This window comes from Pyrus communis, chromosome 4, assembly GCF_041283825.1.
Source record: "Pyrus communis isolate YQ-2024b chromosome 4, ASM4128382v1, whole genome shotgun sequence".
Classification (NCBI taxonomy): domain Eukaryota; kingdom Viridiplantae; phylum Streptophyta; class Magnoliopsida; order Rosales; family Rosaceae; genus Pyrus; species Pyrus communis.
The window spans coordinates 1,072,395-1,094,122 of record NC_142568.1 but is presented as its reverse complement, the minus strand read 5'-3'; the positions used below and the strand labels follow the sequence as shown (position 1 = coordinate 1,094,122).

Below are 21,728 nucleotides of genomic sequence, written 5' to 3'. Positions count from 1 at the left end.
CCGGCTTCATCAAGAATGTCAAGCGTGTATTTCCGTTGTGAGATAGAAATACCTTGAGAGGACCTAGCCACCTCTACGCCGAGAAAGTATTTTAATGGTCCCAGATCCTTGATTCGAAACTGAGTGTGAAGAAACTGTTTGAGATCACGAATGGCCTCTTCATCATTGCCTGTGATGATCATGTCATCAACGTAGATTAGTATAGCTGTGAATGAGTGATCACGTACCTTGGTGAACAAGGAATAGTCGGCCTTGGATTGTTGATACCCAGCTTGGTGTATAGCAGTGGAAAATTTGTGAAACCAGCTTCGAGAGGCTTGTTTAAGCCCATAAAGTGACTTGTTGAGTCGGCATACATTGTGCTCCCCCTGACGACGAAGACCAGGAGGCAGTTGCATATAGACTTCTTCCTCAAGATCTCCATGGAGGAAGGCATTTTGAACATCCATTTGGTGAAGAGACCAATGACGAACAGAAGCGACGGCCAAAAGACATCGGACGGTAATAAGTTTGGCAACTGGGGCGAAAGTCTCTTTGTAATCGATACCTTCACGTTGTGTAAAACCCTTGGCAACAAGGCGAGCTTTATAACGCTCGACAGACCCATCTGAATGATACTTGACTTTGTAAACCCATTTACAACCAATAGCTCGATGCCCGGGAGGGAGACGAGTGAGAGTCCAAGTCTGATTTTGTTCCAAGGCTAGGAGTTCAGCTTGCATGGCGGCTTGCCATGCAGGATCACTATTAGCTTGCTCAAAGGTAGTGGGTTCAACAATGTTGGAAATAGCACAAGCAAAAGAACGGTGTGAAGAAGAAAGATGAGCATAAGAAACATAGTGAGATAAAGGGTAACGTGTACCTGACATGGAAGAGGAGGTGGCACTGGGAGCAAGAGAGTGTACATGATATAAATGATAGCCCTGAAGTCGTACGGAGGGTTGTGGAGGACGGTTGGAGTGGCGAATGGCAAGGGGAAGAGGGGAGGGAGCAGGCTCGGTGATGAGAGGGTCCGAGGAAGGGTTGGTGGCATGGATAGGGGGTGTGACTTGTGGTGGGTCGTGCGATGGAAGGGGGATGGGAGTGGTGGTAGGGGCAGGTGAGTCGATGGTAGTATCAAGGGGAAGAGGGAGAACAACACTGTCAAGTTGGTGATCTGGGGGTTGAGAAAGAAAGGGAAATGTGTCCTCATGAAAGATCACATCACGGGAGGTGGAGAATTTGTGGGTAGTGAGATCATAAACACGGTACCCCTTTTGACCAAGAGGATATCCAACAAATATGCATTTCCGAGCACGTTGATCAAACTTGTGTGTGGGAGTGAGATTTGTGGCATAGCATAAGCAACCAAACACACGCAAGTGATGAAAATCTGGAGGTGTACAATGTAAAAGCTCAAATGGGGTTTTGTGATGGAGGAGTGGTGTTGGTAAGCGATTGATTAAATAACATGCCGTTTGAACACTTTCCCCCCAAAAAATTAAAGGTAAATTGGCTTGAAAACGAAGTGCTCGCCCAACATTTAAAAGATGGCGATGTTTTCTTTCAACGACCCCATTTTGTTGGGGAGTAGAAGGACAAGAAGTGTGAAACACAATACCCTTGCTATCAAAAAAGGGACGTAAAGAAATGAATTCAGCCCCATTATCTGCCCTAATCGTCTTGATCATGCGATTGAATTGTGTTTGAACCCAAGCAATAAAAGAACGTAACAACCCTTGTGTTTCAGATTTTAAACGCATAAGATGGATCCAAGTAAATCGTGAATAATCATCAACAATAGTCAAAAAATATCTAGCCCCTGAATGAGAATTGACTCGATGAGGTCCCCAAATATCACAATGTATTAAATCAAAAGGTGCTTGAGATGAAATAAAGCTTGACGGAAAAGACAAACGAGTTTGTTTAGCAAGGGGACAAATGTCACACAAATGGCTAGAATCAAACATAATAGTTGGAACTTGCTTGGTCAAAAGTTGTAAGGGACCGGTGGAGGGATGTCCTAACCGTCGGTGCCAAAGGTTTGAATGATGGTTGACATTGTGAGCTAAATGAGGATTTTGTGTTGACGACAAGTAATAGAGCCCATTATATCGCTTGCCCAGGCCAATCGTCCTCCTCGTAGCCATGTCCTGTATCACACAAAAGGTAGGAAAGAAAATCACTATGCATTGTAGAGACTCAGTGAGTTTGCTAACGGATAACAAATAAACTTGAAAATTTGGAACATGTAACACATCATCAAGTTTAAGAAGAGGAGTTGCTTGGACGGAACCAACAGATTCTATAATGGCTTTTCCCCCATTCGGCATTTGTACATAATCACACATAGATTTCTTGTGAAGCAAGTGAGATGAAGGAGATATATGATCCGTTGCCCCACTATCAATGATCCAATATAGGTTTTTCTGTGGTAAGGCTCCTGACATTTTAGACAAAGGTGTAAGAGTACCTGTGGCGTTTGCAAAATGGTGAGGATTACCATCCAAGTTGTTTTTCTTGAGCATGGCCATTATTTGGTTGTACTCTTCAGGAGTGAACTTGGGGCTGTCACCGTTGGTTTTATGATGGTGCTGATCCATGACTGTGGCGACTTCACTGCCAGTCTTTATTTGATTAGCCGCAGGTTTCTTCTTGTTAGGAGGAATCATCTTTTTGCCATGGTATTTGTGCCCCGGTGGAAAGCCATTGAGATAGAAACACCGATCTACGGTATGATATTTTTGATCACAATATGAGCATTTAATAGAGGAGTTACCTCGTTGTGCAGCAGATTCCCTATGGCTTGTCAAATGCATCGCATGCAAACTGTTGTTATGACGAGTGAGAGATACCTCCACTTGTTTCTCTTGTTGTAAAACAAGAGAGTATGCCTTCCGAGTGTCGGGAAGTGGCTGCATCAACAAGATTTGCCCACGTACTGCGGCATAGGATTCGTTTAATCCCATGAGAAACTGCATCACTCTTTCCTTTTCATCACGTTCATTGATCTTCTTCAAACCCCCACAAGTGCATGTTGAGGGCTCATGATAGGACGTCAATTCATCCCACAATGCCTTTAGTTTGGTGTAGTAGACTGAGATCGATTGTTGCTCCTGTCTGTGCTCAACAATTTCTCTCTTAATTTGGTAAACACGTGAATCGTTCCCTTGAGAGAAACGATCACGCAAGTCAGCCCACACATCTGCTGCTGAAGTGTAGTAGGAAACGCTGCTTGCAATGTCTTCATGTACAGAATTCAGGATCCATGCGAGAACCATGTCATTGCATCGTTGCCACAATGCAAATTGTTTATCTGTTTCAGCAGGTGCGTCAATGGTTCCATCGACCAAACCTAGCTTGTTCTTAGCACTTAGACTGATGCGCATAGCACGGCTCCATGTGTTGTAGTTGTCTCCTTGAAGGGTTTTGGAGACCAAGATGTTCCCAGGTTGATCAGAGGGGTGTAATAAAAACGGGTTCGAGAGATCAGTAGCCATTTCTAATGGTTTTGTGTTGGTTCCTGAATCACTCATGATGACGATGTTGTTGGTTGTGGTGCGGAAGCGTTGAAGATAGGTGGGGTATTCAGAGTCACCAGAAACGGTGCTCTGATACCATGATAAAATATGAACTTGCTAAGGTTTCGTGGGTTCTAGGGTTGAAGCCATGAGAGAGAAGTGTTGAAGATGGTTTTGTATTGACTTGATGAAACAATTACAAGATGAAACATATATATAGGGAAGAAAAAGAACATAAACCTAATTTTGCCTAACTTACCTAACTTGCTTGACTATGGTAACTTGCCTAACTTTGAACAAGAAAATTGACTAGCCTACCATTATTCCAACATGTTTATTTCATGCATTTTAATTGCTTAATACGTTCAGTTTTCAAATGCTCTGTAGCTAAGGATTAAATGTTGGCCCCTCCGTAGTAATCTAAAATTTTCTCATCCAATCGCAGTGTTGGGGTATGTTTGGGTAAGGAACTTCCAAATTCCAAGGAACTAAAGCATAGTGATGAAGAAATAGACTATAAAAGAATTAGACAGGAGAAATGAGAAATGCACCACATGACCATTACAAAAAACAGACCGACTGGATACCGCATAATAAAGCGATGATTGCTGAGCTGGTCCTCCCTCCCTCCCTCATCTAAGAATGCGCTTTCATTAGTCCAGAAGCTAACTTCATGTCCACCTTTGCAAGAAGAAAATCAAAGTCATTACTAGCTTGCCAGGGTCCGGGAAACACAAGGGAGAGATGAGCATTGAAGAATGTGAAGTTCCACGTCGGAAACCTGACCGAGTTAAATACAGTTTATACAAGAAAAGCTTTTGTGAAACAGATATTAAAAAGGAAGGGTCGAGAACTTCTGGAACCAGACCAACGCGTTGACATCGTATAGAAACAGACAGACGCGTGGCTCGTGAACAGTGCTGGAGCAATGAAGGACGAAATAATGAAGATGATCAATACATTCTCGATGGATAACACTTTACCTTGAAGAAACGGCTCTCTACTGTGTATGTATGAATGTCTGCAGTGTCGTGGGAATTGTAAAGGTTAGAAATTTGTTTAATGCAATCCGATTTGTACTTTGTTCAATTAGGTATGGTTATTGACTGATCTATCGAGCTTGGAATCAAGTCAATAAGGACCATGAATTCCCAACTCTAAATTTTTATGTAACTATTGTGTTTAAATTGAATAATTTTCTTTATCTCTCAATAACGTTTTGGCATTATGAGTGTGAAATCAAGCCGTTTTGATAGGTATTGTGACTTCTATCTTCCACTTAAAGCTCCTTTTGGCCGGGCGTATCTGACCTAGGTTTGTGTCAGAAGAAGTTAGTTTTGTTCTTGCTGTCCTTTATTCTACAAGTCGAAGGAAATAAGTACTTCGAGAGACCAAGCTTACAATGTGAACTTTTTGTAACTCTGGCATTCCACCTTCCTTAGTATGATACTGTGTATGACTTTGCTTGTAATGAGCAATACATGCATGTACCGGTGTGTCTTTTTGCACGTGTGAATAGAGGAGGATTAGCATTACTGTAGTTGATGTATAAGTGACATCCTTTTTGTTCAAGGGATTCGACCAGCTGATAAAATTATAGAACTGACCTGGACCTTGATCTCCTGCGGAGTCCTGAGTAAGCGGCGTCAAGTTAGTATGGTTCTCCTCCCCACTCTGATTCAGGAGCTTCTTCTTTAGCCCATTATTGTTTTTAATGTATACTGACGTAGTACAAAAAAACACTTCGTTATTCTTTTGATCTTGCATCCTTGCGTGCTTCAAATGTAAAGATGTGGATGGTGCGGTGCGTATTTGCAAATTAATGCCAAAACTAATTTGATGATTTAGTTTGTGTTTGGCTTTCAGAGATTGACACACACACACACACACACACACATATATATATATATAGTTTTATCACTCCAAATGGTCTGGGATATCCGGATTGAGCTTTTAGCCCAATATATGTGTCGCCACACGACTAGGTTTCTCCCCTAGATTTAACGCCACTAGTGCTGTCGAATACATCTTTTTGTAATTGTATCTTTTCTTGCTACTTATATCCATGTGAGGTACTGTCCTTTGCATCAAAGTAATGTAGTTCTGTTCTTGCTCGGGCGGTCAAATTATACTTTGATTTTAAGGTAATCGATAATGAAGCTGAGCAGCTTAAGAGAAGGGATTTCTGTTGTATAGTTCTTTCAAACTGCATCGATGACTTGTGCTTTCGGTAATCTCTGTTGTTTCTCCATAACAGTAATCCATTTGTCTGCTCTTATTGCTATGTCGATTGCTTTATGAACTGGCACGGCCTATTGATTCAAGTCTGTTGATTTTACGAGGTATTATAGGCCTCTGCTGTGTTTATATATATTGGAACTCTCAGATATTAGTGAGATTTGTTAGTCATTCATATGCATCTAACTTTTGTCTGCAAATCTATCACGTACTACTTTATCTGCCTGTGCAACTCCACCACCGTCGTCTCCATCGCGTCATCTGCTTCTGTCAAGGAAACCGAGATTCATACGCAGTCCTAGTCCTAGGCGTTTTGGCTTCTCTATATGTACTTGGATTTCCTTTTGATTAGGAATCCTTCGCTGCATTAATAATGTGCACAACTCATTCAGTGTGTGTGTTTAGATGTTGATGATGAAGTTGTTTGCTCTTTGAATTGTGTGCTTCAGCCAGCAACGTTCTCCTACAACAATCCGCTGAAAACAAAAAACAACCAACTCATGGAGCAAACTCAAAATTAGTCACAGCAAGGTGAACTCATTCGTGAAATTTTAGAAGTGAACTCGTTTGCGGTGAGTTCAGCTTTTAAAATAATTGAAAGCAGTTTTGGCGAAAATATTTTTGGAACCAATATTTAATAAAAATGTAGTGAATCTTAAAAAAATATTTTATTGATTCGTGCAAGAAGCATATAATTGTCTTCTTGCAAGAAATACTTTAAGTGCTTTTATAATCTAAAAACATTTTCTCTAAAAAGTCATTTTCAATGCAGTTTCAAACAAGTCTTACATTTACCAAGATATTGATTTTTTAAAACTTCTTTGGTTATGCTTCTAGGTTTTGGGTTTTGCTTATTGTGGGATTGTACAATGTTAATTTTTGGTTGACTACTCTCGGGGTTTAGAATGTGAAACAAAAATTATGGTTTTAGAATGAAACAAAAAAATTTAGTGATTGGATAAGTATGCAATAACTTGATGATTCAGTTTAAAAAATTTAATCTCTCTAACATTATTTTAAGTCGTTTTTGTGTGACTCAACAAAGTCATTAAAAATTAACTTACATATAAAAGGACACAGTAACTTATATATCAACTATTTGCTCATGTGCGTGAGGTAGGTTTTTAATAGTTTTATTTTATTTTTTTTGGACTAAAGCGATATTATTAGTAAGTTAAATGTTAAATTAACCACCTACGAAGTTCGAACTCACGCTGCATACAAAGGCACAACACATTTTCATCACTGTGGCAAATGGCCACTTGCTCATGGTCGTGAGGTAATTTTATTTTGTATTTTTAGGAAGGGAATCCTCTCTGGATCCATTCCACCAAATCCACCAAGGTCACAAATTCGGGCATTTGAAATTTGATCTAACGGCTACAAACAGAGGCTCACTTTAAAAATTATAATAACTTTAACCGTTGAATCAAATTTTACAGGTTCAGATTTGTTGTTTTGATGGATTTGGTGGAAGGGATTTAGAGAGAATCCCTTTCGTATTTTTATAGTTTTTTTTTCTTTTTAATTAAGTTGTATTCCTTAAAAAAATTTAAAAATGGGGCGGTATTTGAAGAACTTTATAAAAACTTCACCTTTTTAGTCTTATAAAGATATGTATATTATAACACTGTGCAAATACATGTTGCATATATTTTTATGTCATCAGCACAAGATTTTGAGGTTGCAAGCAAAATCCTCTTCACCATAAGGGTGTTGATTTTCAGAATACTGAATTAGAGGTTGAAACAAGAACCAATTGAAGTCAGTTTCTTTTCAATTGCAGCTTGATTCCAGAGAAGGATTGAAATTCATGGGATTTCATGAACTGGGCTGAATCTGTGGAAGATGAAGATAAAGGTGATAACCACGAGACTTCCTAACTCAACAGGTAATCCTTCTTTCATTTTTACCTTTCTGCACAAAAAAGATGGATTTCATTCCGCTGCTGGCAATGCCAATGCTACTAGTACAAATAGATTTAATCAAACCGATTCGGAATCGGACAATTTGATTCAAACGCGATGCAAATCTGGAAAGATTAGGAAAGATGAAGCACTGGGTTACTTCGATTCCATGATTCAAACCAAACCCTTGCCATCTATTTGGACTTTCAATTGTTTGTTTGGGACACCCTCCAGGATGAAGGAGGACTCTGCTGTGGTTTCTATGTGTAAAACAGTTGATGGGCTGCGCTCAATTCCGACCTGATGTCTGTACAATGAATATTTTTCTGAATTGCTTCCGCCGTCTGAACCGGGTGGACTTGGGTTTCTCTGTTTTAGCAATTACCCTTAAATATGGTCTTCAACCCGATGCTCATTCTATAAATACTTTACTTCACGGGCTTTGCAAGTACAGTTCCTGGGCTGAGGCAATGGAGCTGTTCAAGTTAATAGAAGAGAAGGGATACACATGCAATGAAATCACTTATGCTACCATGATCAATGGACTATGCAAGGCTGGGAAAACTTCTAAGGCACTCGAGATACTTACGAATATGTTGGAAGATTCAAGCCCAAACAAGACTACTGCAATCCCATCATAGATAGCCTGTGTAAGGAAAGACAAATAGATTTGTGCTTCATGCAAGTCTGGTAACTGGGAGGAAGTTATGAGTTTATTTAAAACCATGAATTGTTATGGACCCTTGCCTAATATTGTTACATATAATTCTGTACTGGATGCTTTATGCAAGGAAGGGAAGACAACAGAGGCACTGAATCTTGTGGAAGAAATGATCCGTAGAGAGGAAAGGCCTGATGTTGTGGCTTACAACTCCTTAATTAATGGATTGTGCCGGACCAGCCAGTGGAGAGAAGCTACAAGGGTGTTTAATAGAATGCTGGATGAAGGTATTGCCACAGATGTTATCACTTACAACAGTTTAATCAATGGCATGTGCCGTACAGCTCAATGGGAAGAAGCCACAAGGTTGTTTGATGATATGGTGGGCCGGGGACACTCGCCTGATACCGTTACTTTGGTAATACTTTTGGATGCTATCTGCAAAGGTGGGATGACAAAAGAGACTTACAAAATATTTGAGGCAACAATTGAATACGGTATGAAACTCGGCACAATAACTTGCAGTACGCTGGTTAGCGGTGATTATGGGTTATGCGCCTGGTTTTGCTTCCTATAAAACCTTGGTCAACAGGTATGTAAGCGTTGACAGAATCGGTGAAGCTTTGAGGCTTGTCAACGGGAAATGCAACAAACTTTGGGCCGTTTCCGTCGTAAAAGCCTAACCGTCCAACATACATATAGTTGTATCCTAATTGTTGGCATTGTTGATGTTCCTTAGACACAACCAGCTAGATGATGTGGAAACATTGAAAATAGATTAAATAAGAAATTCCACAATATAAAATTGACATTGAAAATCCAAAATAAAATCAAAATAATAAAAGTACATAGTTATAGTGTATGTTTATCTCCTAGCCGTAGCTATGGAGATTAGTTTTCCGTAAACGAAAATCACAAAGAATTCTAAGAAATTAAAACAAACAGAAGAAAAACAGGAGAGAGCGTTAAAATGGAGCCAAATCGTTGCCTTAAACACAAGAGAGAGATGTGAGGAATCGTATATCAATGGCCTTCTCGGACGCGTTGAAGAATGTGAAGTCCCACGTGGAAAACGGAACCTGACCGAAATGAATACAGTTCATATTTCATGGTTGCACTTTGTATAAAACCCCACACTTGTCGAGTTAGCAGAAGAATGACCATCATAAAAACATGATTAGAGATTTGAAAATGTTGCAACTCACATTCAACTCTTGATCGCCAACATCCTTTTCTGTTTTCTTGGTCCAACTTCGCCTCCTACATCGTCGTCATCTTCACCACCATCCTCGCCTCCTACATCGTCGTCATCTTCACCACCATCCTCGGGCATCCTGAAATTTCCCAAGTGGACACCGTAGCCATTTAAGAGCAACCCTTCTCCGCCGTAGCGGCGAAGTGTAACTCGACACAGATACGGCTTTGATTGGTCACCACCCTCATCCACCTGCGACTTTATGCGAGCTGATAATGGAATATATTTTAGCCACACATGAGCCAGGTCCCGGATCAGGTCCAGGTCCGGGTCCAATGCCAGGTCCAGGTCCGGGTCCAATGCCAGATCCTGGTCCACGTCAATTATAGGTACTCCATTGACTTCAGTCTCTGTATAAAAAAAACATAGTCCAGAAAAATTTTGCATGAATTTGAAAGCAGCACAGAAAACAAGTGCTGTGTTTTTCCATTTGAAAGTCCGAGGGATTTCAATAAAAATTTCACATGAACAACCAGGATCAGTCACACGTACGTCCTTACGGCAACTGAACCAATTTGGAACTTCACTGCCTGGAAGTATAATATTTATCGCTTCTTTGCACTTCCCCGCCTGTAAGATTCATATAATGAAATGTTAATTAGTCGTTCATAGTGGAAGAGCGGATAAATGGAAAAGAGAGAGAGAGAAAAGTGCCTGATGCAGTAATACGCTTGCCATCATGGAGACGTCCAAAGCCAACTTTTCGCATAGCCTCTGGCAACCATACATGATAATCCAACGAATGAGTCTCATGTCTCCATCTCCCCGTATCATCTCTGACAACGTTGGAAATATTTCCAGTAATATGCAATCACCAACGTCAATCCATATTATCTTTGGTGGAAGTTCTGAAATTTCTCGAAGTCTCTTGCAACCACGCAAATCAAGTCCCTCCAACCAAACAAATTTGCTAATGCATGCAGGAAGACGCTCAATATTGCTATTACATAGATAAATGACTTCTAATTTAGATGAGCAACCGAAATTTGCAAGGGTATCAATGTCCGACAAGTTGCATTCATCAAAAAGCATAGTCCCTAGATTGGGAATTGCTACTGACCCAAAGTTGTCAAGTGAAATGTTTGAGTTCGTTGGAAGATCCGGAGGGAGCGTAACAAGCTTTACGCAGCCACTGAGACTGAGATGTCCAAGACGGGGCAGCGCATAAATGCTTTGCGGCAGATTTGCAAAGTTTTCACATCCATTTAACGATAAGGATTTAAGCCCGGTGAGATTTTTAATTGATGGAGGCAATTCTTTTATAGCAGTTCCACCAAGTTCCAAAATATTTAGGCGTTCCATTTTGCCCACAATTTCCGGGAATATCTCAAACTTTTTGCAGCCGATAAGATAAAAAGTTTTCAGAGATTTCAAGCTTATTGTTGGTGGAAACACTGTAAGGTTATAGCAGGCAGAAAGAGTCAGTGTTTCAAGTTTATTGAGAGATCCAACTGATGGATCGACCTCAGTTAAATTTGTGCAATATTGTAGATCCAACTTCACTAAGTTTGGAACTCCGGAGAAGTCGGAGATTCTTGTTAAGTATTGACAGCCAGATAAATTTATAGAAGTCAGCTTCGTCAGGTTCTGTGAAGAAAAAAAGAGAGGAAAGGATGAAAACATTTCAAATAAAACAGAAAGAAAAAAATCAACGTATATACCTTAAATCCCTCCCCGAATCCTGTGATCTGGCTGTTCCTCATGTTGAGTAGAACAAGATTCTTCGGATTAAAATTGAGCGGCAAAGATTTCAACGAACATTTAGACCAATCAACAAACCTTAAGTTGTTGGGGAGGTAATCAACGGCTCCAGAAAACCGTCCATTACAGTTTATGAAAATTTTAAGATTTTTCATGTTGGAGAAGGTTGTAGCACTTAAGCGTATCTCATTCTCCGATTCAAGCAGCTGTACCTTTATGCCTGTAATGTTTTTCGTTCCCTAGTATGAAAATTCAAAGGTATTAACAATGCAAGTTCCTTATAAAACAAAATGCATGTCTCATTAACAAATAAAATGTCGTCGAATGGACTTACTGTATTTTCTGTCAGAACACGATAAACATCGTCATGAAACCACAATCTGCTGCGCTCTCCAGGATCATTGGGTGATTGTTGGCGAACTACTTCTTTACCCATTTCTTCTACCAAATCGTGCATCCATATAAAACCATGATCTATATTTACGAGGGCCTTCTGTATGAGTACGTCAATGCTATGCTTGGGGATTAGCTCACAACCTTCTAATATTTCGATCACATCGTTACTGCTTCCCCCTTTAAAGAAGCACGCAATGTCAAGAAAAACTTCCTTCACTATTTCATCCAATGCATCATAACTTATCTTGAAAACGTCTTGAATTTCTCGGCTTTTGATCAGACCATCTAATATAGCTTGCCACTTATCTATACTTTCACGGTACAGATGTGAACCTAAAACTCTCAAAACTAATGGAAGGCCTTGAGCACACCGTATAGCATGGTGTGCAAGTTCCACATAACCATCCAAAGGTCCTTTGCTTTTGAAGGCATTCCAACTGAAGAGCTCGAGAGATTCACGATAGTTCAATTCCTTCACCTCGTATATCGAAATATTATGATGATGAGCAGTTAACAGTTTCTTATCCCTCGTCGTTATGATAATTCTACTACCAATGCCAAACCAACCATCTGATCCACCAGCTAAGTAACGTAACTGTCTCATGTCGTTCACATCATCAAGAACTAAGAGAATCCTTTTACTGCTTAATCTTTCCTTAATTAAAGTGATTCCTTTATCAACATTGGCCACCTTCAACTCGTCTCCCCCTAGAATCTCATAAAGAAGCGTCTTTTGTAATTTGGCCAATCCTTTATCCGTCATTGAACTTTCTCTAACCTTGTTGAGAAAGCAACTGCCTTCGAATTTGTGGGAAATTAAATTATAGACAGCTTTGGCAATTGTTGATTTACCAATTCCACCAATCCCCCATAAACCTACCATACGGACATCATTTCTCCCGACATGTAAGAGGTTATTTATTTCTTGTGCACGAGACTCTATTCCAACTGGGTATTCGGCCACATCCAAACATGTACCGCTTATTACTTGTGCTGAAATCCATTCAACAATGTTATGAATAAATTTCGATTCATCTTCATGCCTGCAAGTATAAAATCACAAGGAACATCTTATAAATGACATTTTCCCATGTTTTTTCAAAAGAGGGAAGAAAATACACACACACACAAGTAGAACAGAATTTCCTTCTAGTTATATTTACAAACCAATATATATTTTTTTTTTATAGTTTGGGAAGATTGGACAATGGATGCTAGAGACACTAATTTATACACTAAATTTGGAATCTAGATATGCACAAATGGATGACAAGGCCACAAATCGATGACATGTTGTGTCTTTTGATTCTTGATCCTATCACAAAAAATTTAAATCTATATATACCAAAAGAGTAGAGAAATTGAAACAGGCAAAAGCGGAAGGAAGTGTTAAAGTAATAATGTATACTTATCCAAGAGAGTCCACCCAGACAAGTTTGCTGCTTCTGAAAGAGCTGTCTTCCATTTGTGGATCTTGTTAACGTTATCCTTATATTTGCACTCAAGGTAAGCAAGTCCACCACCATAACTACCGTTCTGATTTCGAACATCCGAGGGACTCACCCTATAAAATACCGGTACCACCATTTGTTGATTTGATTTCTTGCAGTCAAGGATCTTAACAAGTTCGTCCAAGCACCACCTTGAGGAAGCATAGTCTTTGGAGAATACAATGACAGAAATCCTCGACGCTTCAATCGCTTTGAGGAGCGCTGTTGATATTTCTTCTCCTCTTGAAAGATAATCATCCATGAAGGTGTTAATTCCTTTTCGATGCAAAGCAGTAAACAAATGGCCTGTGAAATTGTAGCGCGTGTCCTCGCCTCTGAAACTCAAGAATACATGGTACTTCCATGAATTGGTGAAACGAGGAGGAGGAGGAAAGGAAGATGAGGCAGCTGCTGCTGCTGTTGCTTCTTCAGCCATCAAAGCCAACCAGATGATTGTTGCAAACAGGTGATTGTTTCAATAGAGTTTCAATTAATGTTTGACAGGCTACATGATTCATAAGTATTAACTTGTTCACAAATTAACAGTTGACTTTGGAACGAGGAGTGGTGACGAATGCCGATGCTTCTTAGTGTAGAAGCAACTAGAAAATATGCCTGCATGTTGTTGTGGGACTTGAATGCACCAGCCTTAACTGCATGAATAAGACACATTTAACCTAAATAAATTAAACATAATCTGAATGAACAGAGGGATAGATGAGTGAACGGGATTGGTAAGAAGCAGCTTGGTTTTTATATACATTTCAAAAGATATTACACACTTCAAAATCATCAAGTAATTATCAACTAAAAATAATATTTATTAAACCTACAATAGTATAAATCTATTCAACAGAAGTTAAGAGAACTAATAATGAATTTGACCTACTATTTTATTTGTATATTCAATTTTTAAATTCAGTGTTTATAAAATTTGTTCAATGGATGCAAAACACCAAACTCTATTAAATTCAGTATTACCTCCACCAAGTTCCTTTTCAGAGATCCACCAGTCCCTCTCAAAAATCCCACTTCAACCACACTATAAAATGCACTACTCCAACTTTTTTCAAAAATGATATTCTAAGAAGCAAAATGTTTGAAGAACCTAAGAAGAAGATAAATAATAAATTTATACTAAATTGTAATATTAAATCTACATATACTAAAGTAAAGTTATCGTAAATGCCCAAATAGAAATCTAAACAAAAAATTGAAACTAAATACCAAATGGTTATCAAACGGCACCTAAAGGAATACGCATTTTGGATTTATTAAATGAAGTTTTTCAAGACCTTCAACTAAGTGAAACTAATATACAAATACAATGCATAAATGGGGAATGTCCAGAGATCGCTGAAAACTATATGCTTAACAATAAGAAACACAGTAAGTCAACAGAGTTAGAAGAAAATTATTATCGGAATTATTGTATACTTTTGCTTTACATGTACACCGAAAGCTATCTGACATTTGCATGTGCAGAGCTCTCTTTCCTCCTTTCCTTTCCTTTCTTTTCTTCCTCACCTTTCGGTTTTTTCTCCATAATCCAAGGAGATTGTTGTTTTGTTGTTAGTAGTTGCCATCATCATCACATTCAAATCAACTTTAGTCAATTGAATTAACTTTAATAATTGTAATAGGAAGTAATGATTATTTACAACCTTTGGGTCAACATTTGTAGGCTATATCTGCGAAAAAAGTACTAAAAAAGTTTTAAAACAAAACCCCCAAAATTATAAAATCAAAATATAATGTACTACCCCTTCTCTCCCGTTTTTCTCTCACCCTCCATTTTTGCAAATCACCTACCTCCCTCTCTCCCTATATACTCCCTATCTCTCTCATAATATCAAAACTCTCAAACCCAATTCAGTGCCTCATCAGGACCCATACAGAATCTAATTAAATTTTTACCCAAACAAAGAATTCAATTGTAATATTTTAAAATTGAAGAAAACAAATCCCACAGCTTTCGAGGGACAGAAAAACCGAAAAATATCCCAAACGATCCCAAATTTTGGAACTGCTTTAAACCAACCTGCCATGAAATTACAGCCGCTTGAGAAATCTTCTTCAAATCAGAACGGAAGAGGCAGCACAGACTGCCTTTCTTGAATTTAAAAATGATAACAAAATTCAATATCCTTCACTTTGAATTGGAGATTAAGTAAAAAAAAAAAAAAAAATTACCCATAAATCATCTACATGTTCATAATTATGCATGAAAAGTAGAAATTCGAAAAGCAAAAATTAAATCACTTACATGGCAGGTATTCAGCAAGATTAGCATTTATGCAAAACCCAGAATAATATTAATCAGAGAAACACTGAAAATTAAAAAAAATTAAAAAAAATTAAAAAAAATAAAAAAATTTGAAAGTTTTATACCTTCAAGTTTCAAGGTTTTTACTCTGGAATCCAGGCAAAACCCAGATCAGATTCTGAATGGGTTTATCAAAAATAATAATTTAATCAGAAATTAACACTGAAAATAAATCAAAAACACCAAAAAAATTGAAATTTTCGTAACTCAAGTTTCTGGGTTTTTTATGTGAATCAAATTGAGAACTAAGGGCACAAATTGTGGGAGGAGAACACGAATAGAAAGCAAGGGTTTCTTTTCCCCATAAAAAAACTTCACCCCCATCTCCCAACACTGTCACTCTCTCTCATCCCTCACTACTCTCTGCCTCTCCCATCTGTCCCCCCTCCCCTGTCTCTCTTGAACCATTCGCAAATATGAAAAACATAAACAATTAAGTCAGTAACATGATATGACATCCCTTTCATACAAACACAGATTTGCAATTCATATATGCCACATTATTCGCAAACAATTACAAATCGAGAAACAATTAAATCATCATCATGAATCACAGTGTAACATGAACACCATCAATTACGTCGACAAAACACAAACAACTGTGTTTTAATGCTCCAATACTCAATGAGAAGGCACCAGGCAAGTGCTCCAAGAGCGAGTCGACAAAACACACACACTTTTCAAAGCCACAAAGGCAAGTGCTCTCTTCTTTTCCATTTTTTTTCCAAACAACTTGCAACAATTGTCGCCTCCAACTTCTCCACCATTGGGCTTTCTTTTATTTTTAAAAGAAAAGTTTCACTTGCTCCAAAGGTAAATGAGTGGAATACAAAGCAAGAATTTTTCAGAAAAAGCACCGTGGATTATGATGTTAAGGAAAGTAAGACTTCCCTATTCATAATAGTATAAAGCAATTGAAAGATACCACGTAATAATCAAGTAAACTGCAAATCACAATATTACCTAATCCAAATCGGCCGGAGAACTCACCAGGAAACCAAGGCTTTTCTGGGCTTAAAATTTCCTTCGAATTGGCACCAAATTCACGGTTTTTCAGCAAGATCGGAGGTTCGGCCTTTGGATCCGTTCGTGTGCAGCTTGAATCTCGCGAGATTTTGGCTCACTTTTCTGAGACGGGGGTGCAGGCGACGGTCTTGGGGCTCTCATCTCTGGTTTCTGAGCATAGATTTGTTCATACGGTGACGATGACGACGGTCTCAGCTGGTATATGCGATGTCAAGGGGTTTGCGGCTGGAGAGACTGAGAACGGCGAGAGAGAATCGGTGAGGGAGTGAGAAAAGGAAGGGATGAGGGATTTTGATAAATCGGTGGCATATTTCAATAAAATAAAGGGACTTTTAGATCAGGTCAGGGTGTTTTAAGGAGTGAGTCCAGTTATCTAATTATATGTTTTTATTTCTTTTATACTCATTTTATATTTTCTAAAAATATTAAAAATCAATTAAAATCTTCTAATATTATGCATTTTCCAACTCCAAAAAAAAATAATTTAATATCTTATAACAAAAAAACTAAGGGGCTTTTAGATCCAGGTCCAAAAATGTAGAGTGTTTTTAGGACTGAGTCAAGTTATCTAATTATATATTTTTATTTATTTTATACTCATTTTATATTTTCTAAAAATATTAAAAATCAATTAAAATCTTCTAATATTATGCATTTTCCAACTCCAAAAAAAATAATTTAATATCTTATAACAAAAAAACTAATATACTAACATAAATTTATCCGCAAAGCATTCTACCCTAACTTAAGTAACAAATATATGAATGTATATAAACACGACGACTCAGAAAAATCATCAGAGATAAGACCCCAAAAAAAAAAAAAACCATAAAAAATGTAAAGGACGAAATTGCTCAGCAATTTCGTTGCAGAAGCCATGCGCGTTCAGACGGAATAAAAGAACGACGACTGAGAAAAATCATCAGAGATTAGACCCAAAAAAAAAAAAAAACCATAAAAAATGTAAAGGACGAAATTGCTCAGCAATTTCGTTGCAGAAGCCATGCGCGTTCAGACGGAATAAAAGAACGACGACTGAGAAAAATCATCAGAGATTAGACCTAAAAAAAAAAAACCATAAAAAATGTAAAGGACGAAATTGCTCAGCAATTTTGTTGCAGAAGCCGTGCGCGTTCAGACGGAATAAAAGGTAAAAAATGTGTGCGAAACAAACAGTCACAAAAGTAAAGGATGTGGGCTCCTTTACGCGTGTACGTACAAGTTGCGAATATTTTAAGTTTGTTGACGACAATTTTCAATAAAGTCAACAAAGGAGCACACCGAATGGGGCCTCCCGTCAAGTGCTTTACCTTTACATACAAAATTGCGAATTTTTTCAGTCAGTTAATGAACAATTTCTTGTGAGAAATTTCCGAACAATTTCTTGTAAGAAATTTCCGAACAATTTCTTGTAAGAAATTTCCGAACAATCTCTATTCGGTATTTTTTTCTAATTCCAAGAAAAAATAAAAAACAAATGAATTTCAGGCTATAAAATCATGGAGGGATGACGATCGAGAATCCTCATATTTAGGATTATGGCTTACCTTCTATTGCGCTCAATGCTATTAATTTCGGTTGTATTGATAATGGTTGTACTAGAGGTTTTTATTTTTAACAAATATCTTTTTTTTTCATAAAAAAATTCATGGAGGGTTAAAAATATAGTTCTTCACTATTAGAAATTGCCTAAGATTTGGAATTGTCTTTTCGATCAATATGACAAATCAACCTATTGAGTTATTAATAGGTAACTATTAAAAGTCCAAGACCTATTTAGCTTGATTTTATCATTACACAATCATTACCACTAGCAAGCAATTTAATCTCAACAAGGACTAAGCTACACAAACAATTCACCATAGCATCCAGGTGGCGCAATTATTAGTGCATCAATAGTTTGGAACTAGAATTTGTATCCGTGCATTGCTGCAGGATTGAAAGTTATATGAAAGATTATAGAACTGCAATCTTTATAAACAATATTCGAGTCAAAAATTGATCTACGAGCGCTAATGCAACCAATACAATTTATTCACAACTTATAAATTAAGTTTTTAATCCCGAGGTTTTTCATTGTACAAATATGCTTCACGAAACAATACTAAACGCAATAGACTAGAAAATTTTGAGCTCCAAGGCTTTGAGATATAATTCACTGCCCTTTTGCAAAATAAGTTTTCATTTTGCAGATACAAAACGGATGAAAATGCGTTTGGCAAACTATTTTGTGAAAATAAACTCAGAAAACAAAAAACTCATAAAATAATTTTAGCCAAAGTTCTATAAAATATGAAGTTGATGCTTTCTTTGTTTTTCAAGAATAGATTCCAAAATAATAGAAAATAAAGATACACTATAAAAAAGTTTGAGTTTTAATTTAAAAAAATGCTATAACTACCTCCACCATCTCACCGTTGAGGGCACCACCACTACAAATATAACCACCACCATCACCGCATTCTTCAACCCATTACCCTCACCATGGCCTCCACCACCTCCACAATCTCTGCGACCATCATCCCCGCCACCTCTCAACCACCATTTTCACAACCATTGTTAACACAACCAATGGCGGAGCTATAAATTTTTCACCGGGTGGGCTAGCTTAAAAATTTTAATATATAAACAAAGAAACTTGATATCGTATTTTTCACATTACCAGCTAGCTTCAGAAATTTTTCACAAGGTGAGCCAAGAATTTTCATTATTAAACAAATACAGGTAAAAATTCAAACAAGTCCAAAATTGTACATGTATAATAAGCGATGAGAAAAAATGATGTAAGAAAAAGAGATTGTTTGTAAAATGTATTATTGTTTGGACCCGATTTTACACTATCGGCCTGAGTAATCAAGGTCGTTGGATAAGCATAATTTTAGACTATTGAATGACAAAGTGGTTGAAATAATTTTCAATTATTATTGAGAAAATAATGTTGTGATTTTAATCATGATATTATCTCGTAGTAATATGTTAAATGATTTAAACCTAATATTTGTCTAAATCCCAATTAATTTGAACACATGGAATATTGGGATATGCACGACATCAATTGGATAAGTGCAGGTATGGTGATCATGCAAAAGCCTAGATAGGTTTGGCTTTTGGTGGTGATATGATAAGCCTAGGATTTGATGGTGATGGAGTTATGACGAGGTAAGAAGCCTATATAGGCTAGACTTTTGATGATGAGGTTTGAAAAGTCATGATGCATGGATGGGATGAAATTATGAGATGGTGATAATTAGAAATGAATTTAATATTCATTTAGATAAAGCCTAGGAACATAGGTTTTTTGGAAGGCTAGGTTTTTAATGCATGTTTCTCGGGTTGGTGTTGTGAAAATGGATGGAGGAAAACAAGTGGTGAAGCCACGTCACCAAAGATCAAATGCAATCCTTTAAAGATCAAGTCATGTCAGATACATGGGAATTTGAAATAGGACTCTACCCTAGGATCAGGCCGTGCCAAGCAAGTACATCAGTCTTAGAAATACAGATGCAATGGCAACGGAATAAGCCCCCTCCAATTCAACACACAATTGCTCTGCGTAAACCTCTCAAACAACTTGAGATTTTTTATTTTCTTTTTCCACCAACACATCTTCAATTTGGATAAACAGCATTGTTGCCGTAGAATCAATCGACCAAGGAGCACCATCAGTTTGGATAAACAGCACTGCATCGAGGCCGACTGGTTACCTATCCAAGTCTCGGTCGAGAAAAGTTTCCAAATCCTTATTGGCAGAGGTCATCTTATTAGTCTTCTCGACGAAGTAAGGTGTTACGAATTACGACATTCGGCACATTGAACGCCGAATGATTTTATGATTGGATACTCACAAGTGAGTTTCAGAGTTCGACATTCTGACGGCCAAACCACATTTACCATCAAGACATACATCTCATTTGAGTACTTGTGTCCATATAGTCTGGTGTCGATTCGACGTGTTTATACTTTCACGAATATAATCATTGTGACCGAATCCGACATCAACGATTCGTGAACTTCGCAGAACTAGCAGCCTTGTCTTCAGGCTCGAGAATCCAAAGGCCGATAATTGTTTTTTCCCCCGACCGCAATCGCAAGATTAAGAAGTTGGTGCTAATGCCTTGTTGAAAGACTGACAAATAAAGCAGTCTACTTTTTTCCTTTCAAAACACAAGGGCAACAACAGCACCTCTTTTTCTTTTCAAAACAAAATCGCATGTGGCAGCCAAAACATATATTCTGATGCACTCGGTGCTAATGCTATGTTAATCTCGTGTGTGTTATTCAGCAGCAGCCACCACTTATGAACCTAGACCCCTATATAAATATTAATAAATTAATCCAAATCAGCCCATTAAATAAAAACTTAAACTATATGAATGATACGCATGCCAAATTTATCTCAGTTGATGTTGCTGAAACGTTGCTATTTTTGTGATCGAAAGCGAGAGAGACAAATTTAGACTTAAATAATTAGAATTGAAACATGCACTAATCTACGACATAAAAACTTAGGTATTTTGTTAAGAATTGTCAATTTTGCACTAACACATATGCATATGATCGATTAAAGATGAGTGACATCCAATTCCAAATTTCTTAAATAGATTGGCATTCTAAAGTCTGGCATACTTATCCAAGCTTGCGTAGCCTAAAATATAAAAAAAATTAAAAATTAAAAAACAAAAAAAAAACACCCTACATTGAAGCATAATCTTAAAGTAGCAATTTGATAGAATAGTCATTTAATATTCATCTCTACTAATTAATAAAACATTCTTTGTGAACTAAAATCCTATGAAATTACTAGTTTAACCCTCTAATTAAAGCAGAACATGAATAAGAAATATGGAGTGGAAATGTAATTTCACACAATCAAATTTTGTTATTTTTTTTTTCAAAGCCTCACCTATATGTGATCCTAACATATCTCTAATTATAAAAATAAAAATAAAAATAAAAAACTTCTCACACCCATATTATCTATCCCTCCCTTCCTCTCTTCTTCTATTTCAAAAACAAAAATAAAAAAATTTCCCACAAACTTTGTGTGTGCCAGAATGCTAGTGTAATTTGATAGAATAGTAGTTTAAGAGCTCCTATGAAGAGGATAACCACAAGACCTCCATCTCCAGGTAATCTTCCTTCCTTCCGTTTTACATTTCTGCAGAATACAAGTGGTGGATTTCATTCCGACGCTGTTCATGCTAATCCTACTTGTACGGATGGAATTA

General features: G+C 37.6%; 3 protein-coding genes and 1 pseudogene across 10 annotated transcripts in view; 1 reads left to right on the top strand and 3 right to left on the bottom strand.

Annotated features, from left to right (window-relative positions):
• The window catches only part of LOC148697258 (TMV resistance protein N-like), a 36,911-nt gene extending 20,328 nt beyond the window's left edge, over positions 1 to 16,583 (bottom strand). Inside the window, exon 1 of the mRNA XM_088692118.1 lies at positions 16,465 to 16,583. The gene's annotated coding sequence lies outside the window, so the exon portion shown is untranslated. The remainder of the gene's footprint in view (positions 1 to 16,464) is intronic.
• LOC148697260 (uncharacterized) lies at positions 1,957 to 3,846 on the bottom strand. Its single transcript, XM_088692126.1, has 2 exons — positions 2,453 to 3,846; positions 1,957 to 2,132 (listed from the first exon to the last, which is right to left on the bottom strand). The coding sequence occupies exons 1-2, from the start codon at positions 3,513 to 3,515 to the stop codon at positions 2,089 to 2,091; spliced, it is 1,107 nt and encodes a 368-aa protein (XP_088548252.1). The 5' UTR covers positions 3,516 to 3,846; the 3' UTR covers positions 1,957 to 2,088.
• Positions 7,396 to 9,015, top strand: LOC148697259 (uncharacterized; annotated as a pseudogene).
• On the bottom strand, positions 9,097 to 16,605 carry LOC137722248 (TMV resistance protein N). 8 transcript variants are annotated; one of them, XM_088692107.1, is made up of 8 exons: positions 16,465 to 16,605; positions 13,067 to 13,801; positions 11,597 to 12,701; positions 11,223 to 11,501; positions 10,216 to 11,148; positions 9,600 to 10,131; positions 9,512 to 9,563; positions 9,097 to 9,385 (listed from the first exon to the last, which is right to left on the bottom strand). In XM_088692107.1, exons 2-7 carry the CDS (start codon positions 13,582 to 13,584, stop codon positions 9,514 to 9,516), a joined length of 3,417 nt encoding a protein of 1,138 aa, XP_088548233.1. In that variant the 5' UTR covers positions 13,585 to 13,801; positions 16,465 to 16,605; the 3' UTR covers positions 9,097 to 9,385; positions 9,512 to 9,513. The 8 variants fall into 8 exon arrangements, with proteins under 8 accessions (XP_088548233.1, XP_068317307.2, XP_088548232.1 ...); XM_068461206.2 differs by having other exon boundaries at positions 9,512 to 10,131; XM_088692106.1 differs by having other exon boundaries at positions 9,097 to 9,563.
• Positions 16,606 to 21,728: the final 5,123 nt, after the last annotated feature.